Raw genomic sequence first — 20,182 nt, 5'->3', positions numbered from 1 at the left:
GAGATTATTTGTTCTATTTTTCCATATCTCTCAAGACAATCTCACAGGGGTCAGGCCAGATTTACCCCTAATATTGTCGAGTCACGTGTAAGACATCTAATGCGGTTCAAAAATGAATAGATGCAATCCTTCCCGGCTGTACAACTAATATATACATGTATTTTCATCCCCATGTATATGGAGATTAGAGAGACGTCTAGATCGAGAGGAGCTCACATGGGGTGGCGTGGTGGGAAATGTCTTTGGCCCAGCAAATAACACCTACCCCTTTTGTCTTTCCATTACAGCTTTCAAGTAGCTTCTAGTCGATCGATCGATCGATAGATAGATGTGTTCCTGTCAAGTGGTCTTTGTCTTTGTCCTTGACTTGGACGATTTTGCCAGTGTGCCAGGCGCTGGACTTGGACTTGCCGCAGGTGTAGTCATGAGGAGTTCTGCATCTGTACCACTTCGAGTACCAGCAACAACTGACAACGAAGTTCCTGCCCCGCCTGGTGACGGTTGTTCCTTTTCACTCAAGTTAATCCTCTTCCCCACTCCAAGACCCAATACACTGGTAAGCACCCTTCCAATCGTCCATCCCAGAACACAGCCCCAGAGCACGGTACATGGCCATTTCTGCCATTCGCGATCCCAGTCCAAGGCGATAGGGATGGCTCCGATCCAGCCTCCAACCATGACGCCGACGGTGCCGCCCCAGACACCGGCCTCGTCAAATGGGAGCCATGCGGCGGTGATGTCGCGCCATGCTAGTGCTGATACTCCGTGCGAGTAGAATAGAGGTAGAAACCCCAGTAGTGATACGTGTGCTGCAAGAGCAAGTGTGTGGGGTAGGAGAGATGATGGATATAGTGGTGCTCCGAGGACGAGAGCTACCACGGTTAATGGGATGGGTGGTAATGTCATTGTGAGGATCAGTGAGAATAGAGTGGGCTGAAATAAAATAGACGTGGTTAGCTTATTGTTCGGCCGGTGTATATAATATTCCCTTGGAATATGAGATGACTTACCATAGCTCTCCCTCGCCAACTTCCTCCATTATTACCATGATCACTACTCTTATGACTGCTTGTATTCGTGCCTTTTTTTCTCAAACTCGCTGCTGAAGCAGTATTCCCACTCTTACTACTTCTATAATTACCGTAACTAGCGGTCCCCTCAATGATGCGTCCGGCATTGGTGCCACTGAGCCAATTGCCGGCGGAGGGGAGGGAAATAGCCACGGCGGCTGTCTGCGCCAGAGCCACGAACGTGAGGTCTTGGATGAGAGTTGGTAGAGGATCGGCGACTAAAGAACCGGCGCGGAGGTAGAAATAGGTCGGGACTAGGGCTGTGTGGACATGGTTGTAGCGTTTGGCGAGAGGGGATGTGAGTAAAGGGATTGCATTGGTCGACGGGTTCAGAAGACGCGCTGAGGGTGGCCCAGAAGAGGATGGTGATTGTGAGGAAGGTAGGTCCAGGTGAGTGAGGGACCCGGATGACGGGGATAGAGCCATGATGGTGGTGGTGGTGGTGGTGGTTGTGCTACTGCTGCTGCTCGAGATGCCACGTTTAGTCGCCGTGATGCTGGAGGGTCAAGAGGATTAGGATCGTATGCAGTGCTCAGTCACTAGTGTTTTGTTTCCGACCATCTTTTCTTTTCTACAACAAATACAAGTTCATAGCGTCGAGTGAGTCCGCTGTGAACAGAGAGAAATGGTGGTATGCTTAGGAGAAGGTTGGTTATAATTAAAAGATCTAGTGATGTTTCATCCACTTCAGCATCCAAGTAAGAAGAGGTGTCAGATGGAGAAGAGTTTCGCTGTAGTGTCACACCCATTTTAGGAAATGGGTTCTCATGCGGAGTACTTAGTCAAGGTTATGCAGCTCCCGACCCGCGAGGAGAGCCGCGTGTCACGTGATAATGATGAGCAGTGACACTTGAGAAGATAGATTGATTCAAATGATCTGTCCTACTTTGAGATGGATAACAGTATTATTCAACTAATAGCAAGTTATACGTCCGCTTCTCAATATTTGTACAATTCTAATCAACAAGGTCGCTCGGAAGCGACGCGCCAAAAAGCACGACCTGATCTGTGGAGTTTGTGTTACAAGGCTATTTCCGCCAGCGTCAAGCCTCTCCATTCCGGCCAGTGTCGACTGAGGTACACAAACTTTGGGTTGCTGTTGTCTGCGACATGACATGTGGTATAGTGGACACGACTCACCTGATACCTAGTATTACCGAGTCAACTCGCTCGAATCTCCTCTTGCGGTCTCAAAGGTATTCTTCCGGCCTTGAGGCGTCTCGTACACATCCTCAAATCCGTCGACATCGTCGACATCGTCGACATTAGAATCTGTCTCGGTATTGCTGAATCTCGATATCTCCTTGACCAAGCCAATCTGAAAAGCAGGAGCTCGATGTAACAAACGAGGTGTCGACACGGCTGCGTGCGATGACTCTGGACTAGGCGTGGGGTAGGCTTCCCTAATGGTTGCATACACAGGGCTTCGGAGAGCATCCAGTTCCTGTTGCATCTCTAGCACCTGCTCTTCGAGTTTCCGGCGGGCTTCTTGTTCTTGTTTGACAATATCCAATAATGCCTCAAACTTTTCGACGGGAATGTGGATAGATTGCGGCGACGATGGGCGAGGCGACTTCTCCCTGGTATTCGAGGGTCTAATGGTGGCAGTCGTGGCCTTGCTGGTTCTCTGAGAAGGAAATTTATCGCCTTGGGTCGGTGAGGCTTGGGACGATGGGTCCGGTGACGATAAAAAGGTGGCATCGTGGGAGGTGTCCGGCGACGAAGGGAAGCCAAATGCATGGGAAGACGGCGAAGAAGAGACCGGATGAGGAGGATTGGAGGTAAATTCCTGGATGATGGACCGACGGTTGTCTCCGTGAGGGGGCAGCACAGGCTTGGGGATGTCGACGCCTTGGAGTTTGGCAAGCGCATACTCAAAATCAAAGAGCTTGATTTCTAAAGTGTTGACCCTCTGCTCCAGACTGATTCCAGTGCCGTCGTTGTCCTGCTCAAGGCCGAAATCAAAAGAGCCCAGAGGGTTGAAGTTCGATGAGGGAGGATTATAGTCATCGATCGACTCGGTAGGCTGAGGGACGTGGACTGGATCTACAGCGATGGACTGACCACTGTAGACGGGGACGGGGTTTTGGATTGCACTCGTGCGCCAAAAGGCGATTTCACTGGCACGATTCCTGCTCGTGGCGGAGTCGGTCTCAGCTTGTTTAACGAGTTGATTGAGAGCATCGGCGCTTCTGGACCGACGTCGGAATTGGCCTTCAGAGACGTGGTCTTCTTTAGACCAGTGATGGTCTTGTCGTGATTGTTGAGCAGAGCGTTCGCCAGCTGCCACATCCATGCTCGTGTCTTTGTCGCTAAAGACTAAGCTTGGCAGTGTGTTCCGGCGCCCGCGCGGGAAGAGTGGCTCCGCAGGTTGGATGTCCACCGACTGTGACTGATAGTGGGTCGAATGAGAACCCAGGGCAGTACTTTGAGCCGGGGCGGTGAGCGCATGTGGCTGTGTGACCTCGACGGCAGGGGCCTGTTCAACCACGGGATTGAGGTGGCCAGGATCGCTCCGGAGGTATTGGGTTTCACCGACGGTGTTGGGCACAGACCGGTGCCGTTTGCTAGAAAACATGCGTTTGATGGTGGCGCGAAACCCCGAGGCTTTCTTTGGAGTCAGGGATGACTTTGAAGGTGCGGAAGACATTGAGCTAGGCATCAACGAAGGCCCTGTGGATACACGGGCGGAAGGATTGCTCACGGCATTTCCGGCGGAGACGTGTCTGTAGTGTGAATCCCATTGCGCAGCGTCGGTCTTTGGGGTCCACGAAGGATCATTGGCCGGAGGGGCGGAAAGATATCTTGTGTGAGCAACCATTTCTGTGCCGACATAGGCTTCGTCAGGGTCCTGAGGAATAGGGTCTGAGATTGAGATGTCGCCCCTTCGAAGAGCCGCACCTGTACCTGCCAGACTGAGTGATCGACTGGAGCGATGATTGGGAGAGGGCATTACGGCGAGCAAGCCGCCGCCTCGAGGACCAGGCGGTTTGGTCAAGGAACAATGTTAGGTGAGCGGCCGAGCTGCATGGTTACAGCGGGTGTGGTGCACAATTGTCCCTGTTGTCCTCAAGAGGCAAGATATAGAGGTTTGGTGGTCCAAGAGGGGTTGGTTCGGGAGGTGAAGATGGAAAGGACGAGGCTCGAGAGGCGAATATGCCGAGTTAACAAAACAAAGGCTCCAGGGAATGGGCGACTGACGACTGGAAGCTAGTATTGGTACATGAAAGACGATGGGCAAAAGAGCGGACGGGTGTGGTTGGCCAAGGTCAGATGACAAGGATTGAGGCCTAGATTTGAATGCTCTGAGGTGTCGCAACCTGATGTCGCAAAGTGCAAGAAACGTGGTGAGTTGGACGAAGCAACAAAATCACAAGATGTCCAATGGAGTCAGAGCAGGAATCAATGAGAAGCACAAGTGAGGCTTAAGTTGAACAAAGAACGAGTTGATAATCAGGCCAACCCGAGGAAGGTGCTGACGCGATGTCAGATGGGCGGAAGGAGCGATGGTGGCTCAGCTCTGAATAAGATCGGCAAGAGCTCGGTGGTAGGCTGGTTAGCCAAGGCGTTGGCGACAGTATTACCCAAAGGTAGCTGAATAGGAGATAATATTAAGAGGTGGTCAGAGGTGGCAAGTCCAAGCCGTGCGCCGACGTGGGCAATAGAAGTAGGAGTATGAGTATTCGGAGGTGTGAAGCGAAGAGATTGGATTAATGGACCCAAGGATTAGATTTTGGTGTCAGGGTCGCTTCGAGCCGCTGCATGCGCATAAAGGTGCGATCATGGTAGAAATGGCCAGGACTACATGCAGGTATCAGGATTGACTGGAGGGAGATGTGAGAGGAACAGCATGGAGGGAGGGAAGGGAGGAGGGGAGGCTGTCTGTGAGGGTGGTCTAGTGGGCTGGTCGGTAGATGTGTGTGGATGAGATCTAACGTCGTCTCTGACAAGGATAACCTCGCGGGTTGGGAAGGTGTGGAGGTTCAAAGTTGGCTTGACAGAAGATGACAAGATGACACGGGCTTGTCATATTGACGGCTAGTGGCTAAGTTGACGTGACTCTACGGGAGTTGAGACAGGCACTGACGGTAACGGTGTGTGGATGTGTGTGTGTTGGCAGCATGGCCATATGGCAGCGTGGCAGTAAAAGCGTGGCCATGACCATGAGGTGGCACGGTGGACATGATTTGGTCTCTAGTCGGCTGTTTCACAGAGGTTGTTTGCTTGAATGTGGCTCAGGGCGGAGATGGTGTGCACCAAGTGTGAATCAAAGAGGAACAAAGATGGAAATGTGGGCCAGTGGGCGTTGAGCCTGAAGCCATTTGGACCAGTCAACAAGCAGAAAACAGCCCAGGAGTACCTTTGTAGATGGGGTATTCCCCTCTTGATCAAGCCTAATCCTGGCTAGGTGGAGCCTGAGGCCCCTGTTGGCCGCCAGGTCATTAGGCTTTGACAGCGAGCCCCAGAGGTTCACTACGAGTGATCAGATATGCCTCAGGTACCTACCTAGGTACCTAGAGATCAAACGAAGAAGTCTACCTTACTGTAGACATAGCTCTTGGGGGAGGGGGAAAGATCGAGGATTCAGAGCTGGACGAGCGGAAACCAGGCCCTAGGCCCTAGACCCCTATGACTTTTCTCGCCTACTGAGCACCAGCGCCTAGCCTTACGTACCTATTCATGGCTTATCACTATCGCCAACTTGTCACCGCAGTCGTGATGTGAACTCTTAAATCAACAATCAGGCAAACAAGGGTCAAGGGTCGGGCTCAAAGGCCGTGAATGTCATCTCAGACTACGGAGTATGTATCTGCCTACTCCGTACATATCGATACCAGTGAGACCCTGCTAGACCTATGCATATCTCTGTAACCGAACCCTCTCAGCTACCATGACCCTGATTTGCCCTCCTCGTTAAAAATGCTCTGTACCTGAAGCTCACTGTAGCACTGTAGCAAACACTCTTCCTGCTCAGCCATGGCTGTCAAGCTATTGCCAATGACAGTACGTACAGCAGCCACCACTGCGACCTCTTTTACGAGTCTGCCTTCGCTCTAATGAGGTTCTATTGGGACAATCAATCCACCGCCATAAGCTTCCCCGGGAACGCTAGGCGACCCTAACCACTCACCTAGCCCACTAAAGTATTCCAGCATGGAAACATGTCACCTGGGCCCCCTCGGCCGCTCCACTTACTTGGCCACTCCCCGCCATTACGCCGCAATCTTGACCACCATACCACCTTCGTTGTGGGATCTAGATGTTCCTCATCCCGAATGCAACTAGCCCTTCATCTTGACGCGAATGGTCTCCATGACCCCTCCTTGCAATATGACTGGACCTCGCTATCGTCCTCAACGGTACAGGTGGCAGACCCGTGGCAGCATCCTCACCACTCAAGGCCCACTTGGTCAGTTGACCCTCGCTTCACCTTTCACCCTCCCACGCACCCACCTTCGATCCTCTGACGATCCTCGTATTCTCATGACGTCTGCTAAATTCGGACGGAACGCCATCTGCACCCCAAATCGGCGGGGGGTGGAGATGATTCAAGATGTGGCATTGTCGGGTTTGAAAAATATGAGCAGAACTTACTGGGCCGTGTCGCATTGACACAAGAATACTAAATTAAATCATGGCCCAGGATGGTGACCAAGGTCCAAGGTCCAAGGTGACAATGTCGTCCCGTGGATAGCGTCCAATGCGGACAGCTTTCTTCAATCATGATTTTGAGTGGCCTACCCCTGCGCCATGCAGCGTTTACTGCAAGTCATTGTGTTAGTCTGGCCTCTCATTATGCCCAAACACGCGTACGACTTGCTAAGGAAGCTGAGAGAGAGCGGTCTTCCCAGGCCCAATAATGATAGCGTCTATGCCCCCGCCATGGGCCATCGGGCCTTGCCATGCCGTCCGCATCACGCTTGACGTGAGCATTTCAGGTATCGACCCTTCTCCCCAATCCGGATCCAAGCACCAACGGCGCCCACTAGCCTCCAGCATTTCGACTTGTTATCGTTTGAGACAGAGACACTGCAGAACCGGGCTCGTCCATCAAGGACTGCAATCTCTCAAGTGAATTTTAGGTCCCCAACAGCATCACGGGGCCCGCCTGTGCAACTTATCCATATCACAGTACTACCTACCGGTTCGAGTCGAAAGCTATAATCTTTTTGAATAATGACCCAAAAGATCGGCAGAACAATGGGACTACTCTGCATGTTTGAGCCTTGCCGCCCATCCAATCATTTACGTGGACTGCGCATCCGACTTTACATACTTTGGCATCAGCAGACCTTAATTCAAGGTTTGCCCCTCCCTTCACAATCAGGCCCGGCTCGGTCTCGCCGTGTGGGTTGCCTTGATCTCGCCATTCACCTTCTCTACACACGGGAGCTGAACTTGGGTGTGTCCTTTTGGAGTCTATCGCGAACGCTGCTGCCACTTGTTCATTCCCAGAAAACCCAGTTCTCGCTATTGATTCGCTCTCTACAAGGTTCGCTTCTGCTGCCTGATGAACCCTGACCTTGGCTGGCACGGGCTGGCTTTCTCTCCACGCCGACCAGATTCGCCGATAACGATCTGTCACGCTGGTTCTCGCATATAGTGATGAATCACCACCGACTACTCAATTGTTAGACGGCACCATTGCTGTTGCGTCAAAGTCACCGCCAGTACCAAAATCCATGGTCTATTGAAAGGTCTGGCCTTGTGACATTCCCTCCAATACGCTTCCGAGTTTTCAAACTACATGTATGGCATGTTGCGCCACCCAAGTCTATCACTGACCAAGCTCGTCAACGTTGGGATATCTCAAATCGGCCTCTTCTTCCAAGAACTTGATCCATCGCTTCAGATATGCACTTCCTCGAGATACCGTCTCTGAATCTCCAATGATGCACAGATGCCTTTTTGGTCGCGTCATTGCAACTGGTCTCAATGTCAGCCTCGTTTTTGTTTGTGATACATGGCGCCAGGTGGCACAACATCTGTGTACAGCCATCCCGTCGAGATGACTTGTATTCGTCACGACAAACCCAAACTCACGGGTCTGGTGCAACATCTGGGGCCAATATTGGAATCGCAACTTACCATTTAATCTCCTCTTCTCCCCCAGAAACCCCACCTCCTTGTCGGCGTTGCTTCGCACCAGGCTCACCACCACCGCTTCTTTTTCTCGCCCTTGAAACCCGTCCACACTGCCCAGCTCAATCTCAGGATATTTTTCCTTCAACAGCCCGCTCAGAACCGACAGTTGAGCCTTGTACGGAGTCACAACCGCAATATCTTCCGCTCGGACCCCAGCGTCGATCAATTTCTCTACATGCATGGCCACTAGGGCTGCTTCCATCTCGTTGCTCTTGCTGTCTCCCAACAGCCTTGACTTGCTCGTGGATGTCTCAGCGTCATCTTCAGTTCGCTCGGGGAAATCTCCACCCTGTGTGTCGTAGAAGACCAGGGGCTCTGTTGTGTCCTCAGTGCTTTGCACCTCATAAGGTAAATCGGTGAGCAATCTGGCTTTGACCGCCTCTGCCGCGACCAATTTACCCTCGTATAATTCCTGGCTGGGAAATCGCATGATTTTCTCATGCATGCGGTATTGCGTGTTGAGCAGCCTTTTGATGTCTGATCCATGCAGGGCCAGGAGACGATCGAACAGAGTCGTCTCCAGCGACCATTTCTGCGAGGTTTTGACTTCATCCTCGCTCAGCGATAGTTTAGCGAGCTCTTCCCCTAGCTTTGCCACCGCCGTCTTCTTCTCCTGCTTGTTCTCCTTGTCATCCCCGCCTTTGACCGTAGGAGGTAGCTGCAAGTGATCGCCTGCAAGAATAAGTTTTTGGACATGATTGCCACCAAAGACAAGTGGAATCCAGCATTGGGGCTCTAGGGCTTGACTGGCTTCGTCAATCACCACCACGTCGAAATCCTGGTTCCGCGTCTGGTGACCGCCAGATCCGTGCAGCGTCGACAACACCACCTGACTTCCTTTAACCAGGTCGTCGACACACTTGCCTTCGCGTTCGCGATATTCTTTCCGTAGATCCTTCATGTCAGCGTAGATCGCTTTTCTCTCGCGGGCATTGCGCGTCTTGCGAATCGACGCCTGTTTCTGATCAAGCTCTTTTCGCACATCGCTCACGATCCCCGCTGCCTCACTCGTTCGAGTGAGGACTTCCAACGAGTGGTTCAACACACTTGGGAGTAGACGTGCCGGATGTCCTAGCCGTACAATCGGCGTCGATGGCGATGTCAGGGCTAACCGTTCCACAATGTTGTCCACGCTGATGTTGCTCGGCCCACACACTAGAACTCGGAGCTTCTGCTTGAGGAGTTGGAGAATGAGTTCGATCAGAGTATAAGTCTTGCCAGTGCCTGGTGGACCGTGGATGAGAGCCACATCTGGAGACGCGAGCGCGAATCGGATGGCATCTTTTTGAGAGTCATTTAGTGTCGGATCGAAAAACTCGAGCTCCTTGAAAGCATTCGTGTCCGGCGTTCCCGGGGACGACAGGCCAAGGAGGACATTTTGAAGTGTCGTGTAAGAAGATTCAGGCGTCTTGAGCAATTTCGAGAGCACCTGGCTCATCCGTCTATAAGTAACGTCGTTGGCGAGTTTGACTCTACCAGCACACATTAGCATGCAGCCCCTCGCACCGTCCCCCAAACCCATTCAAACTTACATCCAAAGTCGTCCATCTGGCACACTCTCTAGATCCCCATCTCCACTCCCGCTATCCTTTCCCAATGCCGCCCAGATAGACCTCTCCCCAACTCTAGTGACCACCGCTTCCACTCCTTTAGATTTCAGCTCAGCCGCCTCTTTCTTCTTGGCGGTGGCCTTGGGCATCTCCCCCACACGCACGATGTCTCCCGGACGAAGGGCATGCTCCGGCAGTTCTCCTTTCGTTCCCTTGACGACCACTGCAGGGTCAAGTGACAATTCGATGACGGTGCGACCTCCCATGCCGGTTTTAAGAGATGCGATTGTCAAAGACAATAATGCCAGACCTGCGCGGGCGAGGATTGTGGGCGGCGTGGAAGAAAGCAACATGCTTGTCTCTTTGACTTCAGACGCTTGCTCGAGATCCACCAGGTGTAAAAGAGTGGTAAAGAAGGCATGTGGAGTAAGGGTACGTTTGGGTGCCATCCTGCCGACTGGATGCAAGGTTCATATCCCAGATTGGGAATTTATAATCTGCTGAAATTCTCACTGCAGAGTTCTGGAGCCGTCACACCTTGAGACTGGTCGACTGAACCACTCATAGAACTAATAAAGGCGCTGGATTACCACAACAACCTCCAACTTCAAGGGCTGCGTGTTTTCAAATGATGGTTCCTTCACAAAGGCAGATAGCCGTGCCAAGGGGTGTGTCAATGAAGCCGCAACAGCATGAGTCGCTCAAAAAGGCAAAGGGATCTGCCTGACTGCAGCCATCACGACTTCACTTCGGCGTCTTCACTCTAATGCATACTCTTTGCTGTAGCACGCTCTGTGAAGCACTTTGCTCATTACTCTCCCCATAAACTTGGTGGATATTCGACTGTCAACATTGACTTTGATGTGGCGAATGTGCCACGGTTGTGGCGCCGGAGCGGATTAACATTTTGTCTTCACGGAACGGATTAACCTACTCGGAAGCGCGGGCTTGGCAACGTAGAGCAAAACTTTCTCGCATCGCGTCGCCAGGAGAAAACTCTCTCTTCACTGCTCACTTGTCTTGCCTCAAACCACCAATGGTCCAACCTCTGGGACCATAATACTAGTGAGTAACATGACGAGAGCGCGATGACCATACCTCTACTGCAGCGATCGCAACCACAAACGGTGGATCGGAACTTTCCCCCTGAATTCCCCTTAGCCTACTCGGAGGTTGCCATGAAGGGAGCCACTCGTATCGCTATCCACGCGAACGGTTGGGGAGAAGATCATCTCTTTCGCAAGTCTCCGGCTCTCGACGGAGCATTCATCCTCCAGTGAGATGTCAGACCACCGTCACGAGTTGTCAGCAAACTCCATGGGCTTCTAGCCCATGGTCACGGACTCTGGTACCACGTTTTCGATCAACATTTCGAAACTCGGGTTATGATCTAGGCCTGTGTCTATCCTTGGATCAGTCACCATCATGCTGGCCGTATCGAGTTGCGATCGTCTCTGAGAGTTCCCAAAGGGGTGAGAAGATGCTGGCGAACCGTCCTGCTATACCTAATACGGTGAGACTACTCCAAAAGTATTGATCGATCCATGTCGCATGAGAATATTGGCACCACATGGAGTTCCAGGGCACAGACCTTCGAGCGACGGTGTGAGTCGCTCTTTCTCGTGTTCGATCATTCGGGACCTTTCCACCGGCAGCGGAGCATTGCGAAAGTCCAATGCAGACCAAAGACCACTTTCCGGGACCACTTTCCGGCCGTGGTCGGTCATATCCCGCAATAACGGTGATAACCTCTTATCGAGGACTGATCATTGAGGGACGGGCACAACGCAATGTCCATGAATATCCCCATCTATTCTCCGCCGCGCAGAGTTGGGTGAGCGAAGGGCACATTGATTCCCATTGGAGACTCCTCGTGGAGCCAATGCCAAGTCCTCTGACAGGTACAGTTGGTGCACAGTTCATATTTCTATAGTCGAGACGGTGACCGTGAAAGACATTCTACCCCTTCTAACAATTGTTGATCGCATGACAATGCGTGCGAAACTACTGACAGTATACAGGTAGAAGTCATCAGGCACCGAAAAACCCGCCTACATTCGTACCGCGAAGATTGGTATAACCGAACTACTGAATATTGCACTATCCTTCAATACGACTCGCGAGCGTCCGTGCGTCGGGTGCGGCGGCTCTTAGGAACGCTCGTGCACTGTTCGTGTAATGACAAACAGCCGTAGTGGCTCGTGCAGTACATGGGGTCTTGGGTCCATTGGCCATTTTAACCCAGAAGGACACTTATTGGAACAAAGCCATGGCAAAGTCATGGCTCGAGGTTCATGGGTAGCACGAGGTTGTGGGAACACTGATATCAGTCCACCACTCTCTAGAGGTACCTGGGGTCTTGGGCTCACGCGGCATAATGATGTCGCTGGCCAATCAAGCACTGTTCCTCACCCTTGCTCTCACAGAAGAATACCCATCTTCTCTACTTGGTTCCAGGATCTCGGCCCAGACATCCGGCCAGAGTCTTTCCTTTCGGGCAAGTGTAGACTTATACTCGTCCGATACACAATTCGGTGGATCCCGGGGCAGACGTCGATATTGGCAATATGTGCCTGTCTTCGATTTCGATAGCTCACCACGGCAAGAGAATTTCCATGAGCCAGACCTCTCCCCTCGTGGGCTCTTGGAGTCTGGCCCAAAGAATAGCGACCGCCTTGGGTCTTTCGGGTTCGGGACGATTTCAATAAACCACCCAATTGAGAAATAGTCTTGCGAGCACGAGTTTTCCACGGCGTCTAGAATGTTGAAAGGTTTTCCATCCGACTATTCTCGGGGCAGAGCGGTATTTCGCTCAGGAGTCTCATCTTGTTCGGAGTGATATATAATCCTGTGATGACTTCTGGAAACCTTCGGGATCGACAGAGATCAACAAGCACCACTCCTCATTCAGTACCCCTGACCTTAAACAAGACTTTCATTCAGACCCTTTCCATTCGACTTTTGTTGTTGAAACGTCAAAGACTAGTTCGACCATCGTCATGTCGAGCCAAACTGGATCGGTCTGCGTCGTTGGAGTTGGATTCGTGGGTGAATCCCTCCTTCGAGAGTTCAGCGCCGTCCACCCTACCATTGGTTTCGATATCTCAGAGAGACGTATACAAGAACTGAGAACCTCGTATGCCGACAACAAGCAGATCATTCTCACGTGTGATGAGGCTATGCTTGATCAGGCCCAGCATTTCCTGATTTCAGTTCCCACTCTTCTCAAAGCCGATCACTCTGTGGATTTCTCCCATCTCAAGTCAGCATTGTCGACTGTCTTTCGACATGCTAAGCCTGGCAGCACCATCGTCATTGAGAGCAGCGTCTCAGTTGGGACAACGCGGCAACTGTTCGCTGCCACTGGCAACTTGTTCCACTGTGGCATGTCTCCAGAGCGAGTTGACCCTGGACGAACATTCCCAGCTGCTCACGACATCCCCAAGGTTATTTCCGGCCTTACCGCAGAATCACTGGAGGTCATCACCCAGCTATACTCAACTGTCTTCCACAACGTTGTTCCCGTCTCGAAGCCCGAAGTGGCCGAGATGACCAAGTTGTTTGAGAACTGCTATCGAATGATCAACATTGCCTATGTCAACGAGATCAGCGATGCCTGCAGAACACTAGGCATGGATCCCAACGAAGTCATTGATGCCGCAGCCACAAAGCCATATGGCTTCCAAGCATTCCGACCAGGAATGGGCGTTGGCGGACACTGCATTCCCGTGAACCCATCATATCTGTTCGCGACATGCCCATCGCTACCAGTGTTGGAGAAGTCTACAATCCTCATGAGAAACCGACCGATCAAGCTTGCACAAGAGTTATATGAGACATGCGTGTCAACTACTCTGGCGTCAACAAACATGGCTCCACGTGTTTTGGTGATCGGCATGGGCTTCAAGCCCGGACAATCAGTGCTGTCACATTCGCCTGGCATCGACTTCTCTAAGGAGCTCTCGCGTCTCCAGTGCGACCGACTTGCATACTACGACCCTCTTGTGCAGGCCACGGCGCTTCCCTGGATGGAGAAGCTCGAGGCTGATGATTTCACCACTGAGGAGATTGCCGCCGACTTTGACGTGGTGGCCATCTGCTCCCGGCAACACGGAGTGGACTGGGAGGTCCTCAACCGGTTACCTGCAGAGATGGTCTGGTCTTACGACTAGGGCGTCGGGGATTGGAATGGGTCATTTAGGGTACCATGGCGCAAACCGGTGCATTGGTACTCGAGTGGTTCGAGACCAGAGGACATTTCGGGTTGACTGACCAGTGGGGCATTCTCCAAAAGCGGTACGAGTATTTGATGAAGCACAGGGCGCATATGGCGTAGGGATACAGGCATTCAATCCCGGGTTTGGAGTTTTTCACATAGTAATTGCTATAAGTCATCTAATAGGTACCCACATTATTACTGGGTCTTGTTACAGTGTAACAATAGAATCATGACACCAGAACGATTTGCAGATGATTTTACTCTCCAATTGTACAAAGTGGACTTTGGAACCTGTGACTAACAAAGTGGCACGGTACAAAAGGACGCTCTCGAGTTCCCAAAACTAGTATTATTGCTATAATTATGGGTTAGATTGGCGTTGAGGATCCATTATCCCCATACGGTTCCAGTGTTAGGTATTCGCACTCCGTACACATAAAATCGAGGAAGAACCTTGGAAGCCAACAATATCCACACGTGACGGTGGACCCCCTTGGTAAGTGCACTCCTTTCGGTCATTACTCCTGAACTGGACAGCCTTCCAGTCAGACGGTGGTAATTGCATTCCCCACCACTCAGGGGAATAGTTAAATCCATGTCTGACATGGCAAATACCCATCTCGCCAAGGCCTCCTCCTACCACTTCAACCTCCCAATCTTTCGGCCGTGCCCAAGTCATCAAGCAATCAGTCTCATGGGCAATCTCCATCCGAACCGAATCCGTCAATGACATCTGCTACCGTACTACTACTACTCATACATACTACTGACAAAAGACAAGTCCCAACGCAACGTTCTATCACTATGGGGAAACTAACAACATCTCCCTAAACGACCCTTCTAGCTTGAACGCCACCGACATCGCTTCCCGGGTTGTCGGAAACACACACGTTTTCTCCTTCAGCCTTGCTATTCGTATTCGGAGGAATAACTCGAACGTACGGAGTAAAGTTTTCTTCGGACCGTTGACACGTTCTTGAACTTCTCAAGGTTTGAATGGTCAGGACAACACGGGCCAGATGTTCGAACCACCCGCTAGTGTTGAGTTCCCACATCCGACAGCCACCTCTGTCATGTCCGTCATGTCCGTGCGTCTTCAGCTATTGATTTGAGTCTTAGGCGACGCCGCAACCGAGGGTCCGTGCCCGGCTCAGACATCCATACTTTTACACAATGATATGCACGACATGAGTGACATGCGTACTACGGAGTATAGTAGGGTGTGGGTGCTCCATTTCCAACTGCCCACGTCCCAATACGCGGGTCTTCAATGCTGGGTGGTGAACTTGGCTGTGTCCAATCAATGTCAGTCAATACCGTGCTGGTCTCTTGGTATACCCTGCACATCCAACCGGGGTTTGGTTTACTTGGTTGGCCTGGGAAGTCGGAGGGTGTCTAGACTTGGGGATGACTGTCCGATGTCTAAGATTTCATCCCTCACCCTGGTACCCTGGTCGTTTGGGACATTTGGGATTTACGCTTCTCCGAGGAAGAGATTGCAAAGATTGGTTGAAGCCTTGAAGCAAGAGATCTGACAATGGAACAACCCTCTTGAGAGCCTCGTCGCCACTTCCCCAACTCCATTTTCTAGAATCTCGGTCCTGCAGATCTGGAGTCCTTCGTTGCGGTGGCAACGACGATGGATGGATCGATCGACGGGCTCCAGTATAGTACGTACATACGGAGTACTTCAACAGTGGATTGTGAGAGTTCATGCCGTCGTCGGCCATCTGGACCCTGACATCTCCACTGATCTTCCAACCCGTCACGCCAGGCATCAATCGTCGTGTTTGTTTGCAAGACGATGATTCAAATTCTTGGGACTTTGCCCATCGTTAACGTGATCAATTGTCATTTCTTTTTTCCCATCTTTGTCACCTGAGGATCAGATCGAGATCGATGAGGATGACGTTTCTGGATCGTCGTCTAGGCTCTGTCTGGCCAAGGGCTTCTGGATATTCCTTCCACCGACTGAGGATGCCTCTAGATCTTCCGATCGTGTCATAGGACCTTACCATTAATACTCGTTCAATATCGGTGTCTGACCACTGTTGTGTGCTCTACGATTTTATGTCAAACCGCCCAGAAAGACCGAAAGCGAAACATGGGGAGGGGTCACTGCTTTTGTTATCGGGTGAGAATGGATACCACGTGGCCGTCACCGACAGACAGACGGAACATTTGATTGTGGAGTGGTAAACGGAGAATTGTAGTATTTTATGTCAAACTACATGAACCCTGCGTTGCTTGATGTCATCACTCACCCAGTTTCCCTCCACTGCCCTTGAACTTTTCACTAATGAAGCCAGCCTTGCCCTCACCAGCCCACCTCTTCTCACCGGTCCAGAACCTGATCAAACCCTCTGCGGCAATGTCATCATGTTCACGGTACAAATTGGCAATGTCGACATTCAGGGGACTGTCGTTGCCTGGGTCACTTAGCAGCTGCTGTATGGCGGAGATGGTGGTGCCGAGATTGTAGGCGGCGGTCCAGTCTTTACCGGACAAGAGAGTCAGACAGATTTCGCCCGTGGAGAAGTGGACGTTGGGATGGCAGATGGGGGTGACGAATTTGATCTTGGGAGGAGCGTTTGGATAGTTCGGTGGGACGGTGATGTCGAGCAGCCACAGACCGCCATGGTACGGTGAGGCGACGTCGCGAGGGCCCTTGAGCACTGCTTCCCAGTGGAACAAGTCCGACTCATCTGATGGGCCTAGGTGTAGTGCTGACTCGGGTGGCGATTGTGCAAGTGTTTGTAGTTCGCGTGTCAATCGCTTAAGCGCAGTTTTTCCACTCGATGAACCAGCGGCCTTGCGGCCACCAACTTCTGAAAACGACATAATCGATCGACGGGTGGAATCAATGTCGGACACGGCGCTGTAACCCAATTTCTTGGTCCTTGCAGTCCTAGAAAACAAGGAACCGATTGCTGTGAGGGAGGGGTATGCAGAGACAGTGGAAGGTGAGCGGTTGCGGGTACGAGGGCGGCCGTAAGTATGGTGAGAATGTCGGGTTTCGCGGAAGAAACTCATGAGCTACTTGTAGAGGATGCCATGATTGGGGTTTGATGGGTTGCAAGAAGTAGCGTGAGACGAGTGCAGGAGTTTGGTGGTGGTGGTGGTGGCGGTGGTGTTGACAACACGAACAACAAAGAATGAAATGAGATGAGGCTGGAAGGTTGATGTTGGATGGCGGGAGAAGCTGCGAGATGTCGATGAATGAGTGGTTCAGCCTTGTGTACCCATTGGCTTCAGCCTTGCGTCCCTCGGCAAGATCAGAGCCTTTTCATTGGATGTTAGGTCGGTGCGTCATTGGACGTCATCATCGGAATCTTGAGTCAACAAAAGTTAAAGCTCTCCCACCACCACACGCCCATACGCCACATTTTGTCTATCATGTCGACTCAAACACGCAGACAACAGCCTGGCTTCGATCCGTCACGACATCCCTCTTCCCCATACCTCTATAGTTGGCATGGCCTCTGATTTCTGCTGACACTGGTTGTGTCCTTTTCGCTCACGTGGCGCCATGGGTGTTGCCCGGCTGCTTGCTTCCTCCCAACTTAGGTACACTGCCTTAGCAGCCGCCGCATGCGCTGGCATCCACACGTCATGCAGACGGCCGGCCAAAACGCGACTTGATAGCCCTTACACCAATTCCCTCCCTCAAGATTCCGCCCTAGCATCCTATTCGCAACGGGTGCAGCGGCACTTTGAACATGAGGATCCCAAGTCTGCCACCAAACGGGGCGACGCGAAGATCATCGATAGGGCCAATGACGCCGATACCTACGCTCCCACGTTTGAAGACGATGATGCAAATGCATGGGCTTTGTTCTCGAGAAACTTCAACAATGTTCGTGAGGGCATTTCGAGGATAGAGTGGACAAATATCGGAGACAAAATTACCGACTTTGTGGTGCCGAGTTGGGCATGGCTACTCCCTGATGGTATCGAAAAGCTGCGCTTTGAGCTCTCCATGGAACCCGGAACATTGGCAGATGATGTTTGGCAAGAGGCACATGATCCTACAATCAATCCAGAAATCTTGTGGGATGCCAGAGTCCGAGTGGGAGACACTCTCGGCAGGGATGAGCTCGAGTTTCGACGCAAGAGAAAGACTCATGCTACCAAGGCTTTGGCAAAATATCTCGACTTGGACGAAAAAGATGTCAACCCAGACGATGTTCCTACAATAGCCATGTGCGGCAGTGGAGGCGGTCTCAGAGCTCTGGTGGCAGGAACTAGCAGCTACTTGTCAGCACAGGAAGCTGGTCTTTTCGACTGTGTCACATACACCGCTGGAGTCAGTGGCAGTTGTTGGCTCCAGACATTGTACTTCTCCTCCCTCGGCAAACAGAATCACGCACAAATGATCAAGCACCTCAAGTCGAGAATTGGCACACATATCGCCTTTCCCCCAGCTGCCTTGAAACTGGTTACTAGTGCTCCAACCAACAAATTCCTTCTCAGTGGCTTTATTGAAAAGCTCAAAGGTGATCCTGGGGCTGACTTCGGTCTGGTCGACGTCTACAGCGGTCTCTTGGCGGCAAGACTGTTGGTCCCCAACGGTGACCTTGACGTTAGGGACGAGGATCTTAAGTTGTCCAATCAACGGGCGTACCTTGAAGATGGCGCACATCCTATGCCCATCTACACCGCTGTGCGACATGAAATCCCGATCGACGCGGAAGAAATGGAGGAGGCCAAGGATAGCCTGTACGTGAAGCAAAAGATCAAGGACAAAGCGAGGAAAGAAGCCTGGTTCCAATGGATCGAAATGCACCCGTGGGAAGTGTGGTGTGAGGAGTTTGGCGCTGGAATTCCCACCTGGGCCCTAGGCCGTCCTTTCAAAGGAGGCCGAAACCAAGTCATGGAGACTGGTGTAGCTCTTCCAGAGCTACGACAGAGCCTGCTCCTCGGAATTTGGGGTTCGGCATTTTGTGCAACGCTGTCTCATTACTACAAAGAAATTAAACCCGCGTTGATCGGCATGGTGGGATTTGCCGGCATCAATGAGCTTATGGAAGAAAAGAATGAGGACTTAGTCAAGATTCACCCCATCGATCCTGCAACTATCCCCAATTTCGTCTATGGCATGGAAGGTCAGCTTCCTTCGACGTGCCCGGACTCGGTCTTCAAAACGGATCATCTTCAACTGATGGACGCGGGAATGAGCAATAACTTGCCCATCTACCCGCTGTTGCGGCCTGGAAGAGACGTCGACGTCTTGATCGCCTTTGATGCCTCTGCTGACATACAAAAAGAGAATTGGCTGTCAGTGGTCGACGGGTACGCCAAACAACGTGGCATCAAAGGCTGGCCGATGGGCGCAGGGTGGCCAAAATCCTCGTCCAAGCCACAAGAGAATGCTATGGCATTGGAAGAAGCACAAGTGTCAACTCCTCAAGAAGCAGCTGGGAAATTAGCCGAAGCTAGAGAAGCCAGTCGACAGCAAAAGGATCAGGAAGATGAACCTCATGCAGATCAGGCACCGACTCGAGCATCTTCGCACCAGACATCGCCCGAGACCGGGGAAAAGGTTCCCGAAAGCCCAACCACGGGATCTGCCCCAGATGCCCCGACCACAGAGCTTGGATCGTGCAATGTATGGGTGGGAACCAAGGAAGAGCGTTCCAGCGATCAAGAACCACCGCCGTCAAAATTACTGGCGTGGGATGATACCTCCGACTCGACATTTGCACTTACGAAGCCCGAAGCTGGCATCGCCGTGATTTATTTCCCTCTTCTTCCTAATCCCAAAGTCGAAGGGGTTGATCCAGATAAGACCGACTATCTGTCGACGTGGAATTTCATTTATACACCGGAACAAATCGACAAGGTGGTGGAACTGGCAAAGACAAATTTTGAAGAAGGGGCAGACATCACCAAGAGAACCATAAGGGCAGTTTACGAAAGAAAGAAGAAGGAGAGGGAGGAGAAAGAGAGCCGAAGGCTTCAAAAGACGTGGAAGCACACATTAAGAGAGCACGGCGACGGGTTCACGGGCGCTTGGAAGTGATGCTAAGATCAAGCAATTAATAACAGAGAATAGATGTCATTAGAAGGGAAATAGGACATAGATGAATACATGATGTATGATATATAAGGTATCCAGGAACTGACCTGATGAATTGTATGATTTGGATTGAAGCCGGTCAATATGTAAAATGTCGGTTGTCCAGCTTAAAGCGGCG

The 20,182-nt window shown here is 51.6% G+C and overlaps 6 protein-coding genes across 6 annotated transcripts; 2 read left to right on the top strand and 4 right to left on the bottom strand.

The window, feature by feature from the left end:
* Positions 1–89: 89 nt before the first annotated feature.
* PV10_01223 (uncharacterized protein) lies at positions 90–1,712 on the bottom strand. The gene is made up of 2 exons (XM_016365397.1): positions 1,011–1,712; positions 90–933 (listed from the first exon to the last, which is right to left on the bottom strand). The coding sequence occupies exons 1-2, from the start codon at positions 1,494–1,496 to the stop codon at positions 340–342; spliced, it is 1,080 nt and encodes a 359-aa protein (XP_016229046.1). The 5' UTR covers positions 1,497–1,712; the 3' UTR covers positions 90–339.
* Positions 1,713–1,989: 277 nt separating this feature from the next.
* On the bottom strand, positions 1,990–5,046 carry PV10_01222 (uncharacterized protein). The gene has a single exon (XM_016365396.1). The coding sequence runs from the start codon at positions 4,021–4,023 to the stop codon at positions 2,224–2,226; it is 1,800 nt and encodes a 599-aa protein (XP_016229045.1). The 5' UTR covers positions 4,024–5,046; the 3' UTR covers positions 1,990–2,223.
* Positions 5,047–7,667: 2,621 nt separating this feature from the next.
* Positions 7,668–10,215, bottom strand: PV10_01221 (uncharacterized protein; the record flags this gene model as incomplete). Its single annotated transcript, XM_016365395.1, has 3 exons — positions 7,668–7,997; positions 8,160–9,688; positions 9,749–10,215. The coding sequence occupies 3 exons, from the start codon at positions 10,213–10,215 to the stop codon at positions 7,849–7,851; spliced, it is 2,145 nt and encodes a 714-aa protein (XP_016229044.1). The 3' UTR covers positions 7,668–7,848.
* Positions 10,216–12,765: 2,550 nt separating this feature from the next.
* On the top strand, positions 12,766–13,938 carry PV10_01220 (uncharacterized protein; the record flags this gene model as incomplete). Its single annotated transcript, XM_016365394.1, has 1 exon — positions 12,766–13,938. One exon carries the CDS (start codon positions 12,766–12,768, stop codon positions 13,936–13,938), a length of 1,173 nt encoding a protein of 390 aa, XP_016229043.1.
* Positions 13,939–16,023: 2,085 nt separating this feature from the next.
* On the bottom strand, positions 16,024–17,150 carry PV10_01219 (uncharacterized protein). Its single transcript, XM_016365393.1, has one exon. The coding sequence runs from the start codon at positions 17,016–17,018 to the stop codon at positions 16,242–16,244; it is 777 nt and encodes a 258-aa protein (XP_016229042.1). The 5' UTR covers positions 17,019–17,150; the 3' UTR covers positions 16,024–16,241.
* A 238-nt stretch (positions 17,151–17,388) lies between these two features.
* On the top strand, positions 17,389–20,093 carry PV10_01218 (uncharacterized protein). Its single transcript, XM_016365392.1, has one exon. It carries the CDS (start codon positions 17,515–17,517, stop codon positions 20,005–20,007), a length of 2,493 nt encoding a protein of 830 aa, XP_016229041.1. The 5' UTR covers positions 17,389–17,514; the 3' UTR covers positions 20,008–20,093.
* Positions 20,094–20,182: the final 89 nt, after the last annotated feature.

The sequence above is a fragment of the Exophiala mesophila genome (assembly GCF_000836275.1).
Source record: "Exophiala mesophila strain CBS 40295 unplaced genomic scaffold supercont1.1, whole genome shotgun sequence".
Lineage (NCBI taxonomy): Eukaryota > Fungi > Ascomycota > Eurotiomycetes > Chaetothyriales > Herpotrichiellaceae > Exophiala > Exophiala mesophila.
The sequence above is the reverse complement of the archived record's forward strand: the minus strand, read 5'-3'. Positions and strand labels throughout refer to the sequence as shown.

Bases quoted from the DNA above. Each gene is read 5' to 3' on its own strand.
- PV10_01223 (XM_016365397.1), bottom strand. From the start codon at position 1,496: ATGGCTCTATCCCCGTCATCCGGGTCCCTCACTCACCTGGACCTACCT. The intron at 934-1,010 runs GTAAGTCATCTC...ATTTTATTTCAG, and splicing joins GTTGGCGAGGGAGAGCTATG to CCCACTCTATTCTCACTGAT.
- PV10_01222 (XM_016365396.1), bottom strand. From the start codon at position 4,023: ATGCCCTCTCCCAATCATCGCTCCAGTCGATCACTCAGTCTGGCAGGT.
- PV10_01219 (XM_016365393.1), bottom strand. From the start codon at position 17,018: ATGAGTTTCTTCCGCGAAACCCGACATTCTCACCATACTTACGGCCGC.
- PV10_01218 (XM_016365392.1), top strand. From the start codon at position 17,515: ATGGGTGTTGCCCGGCTGCTTGCTTCCTCCCAACTTAGGTACACTGCC.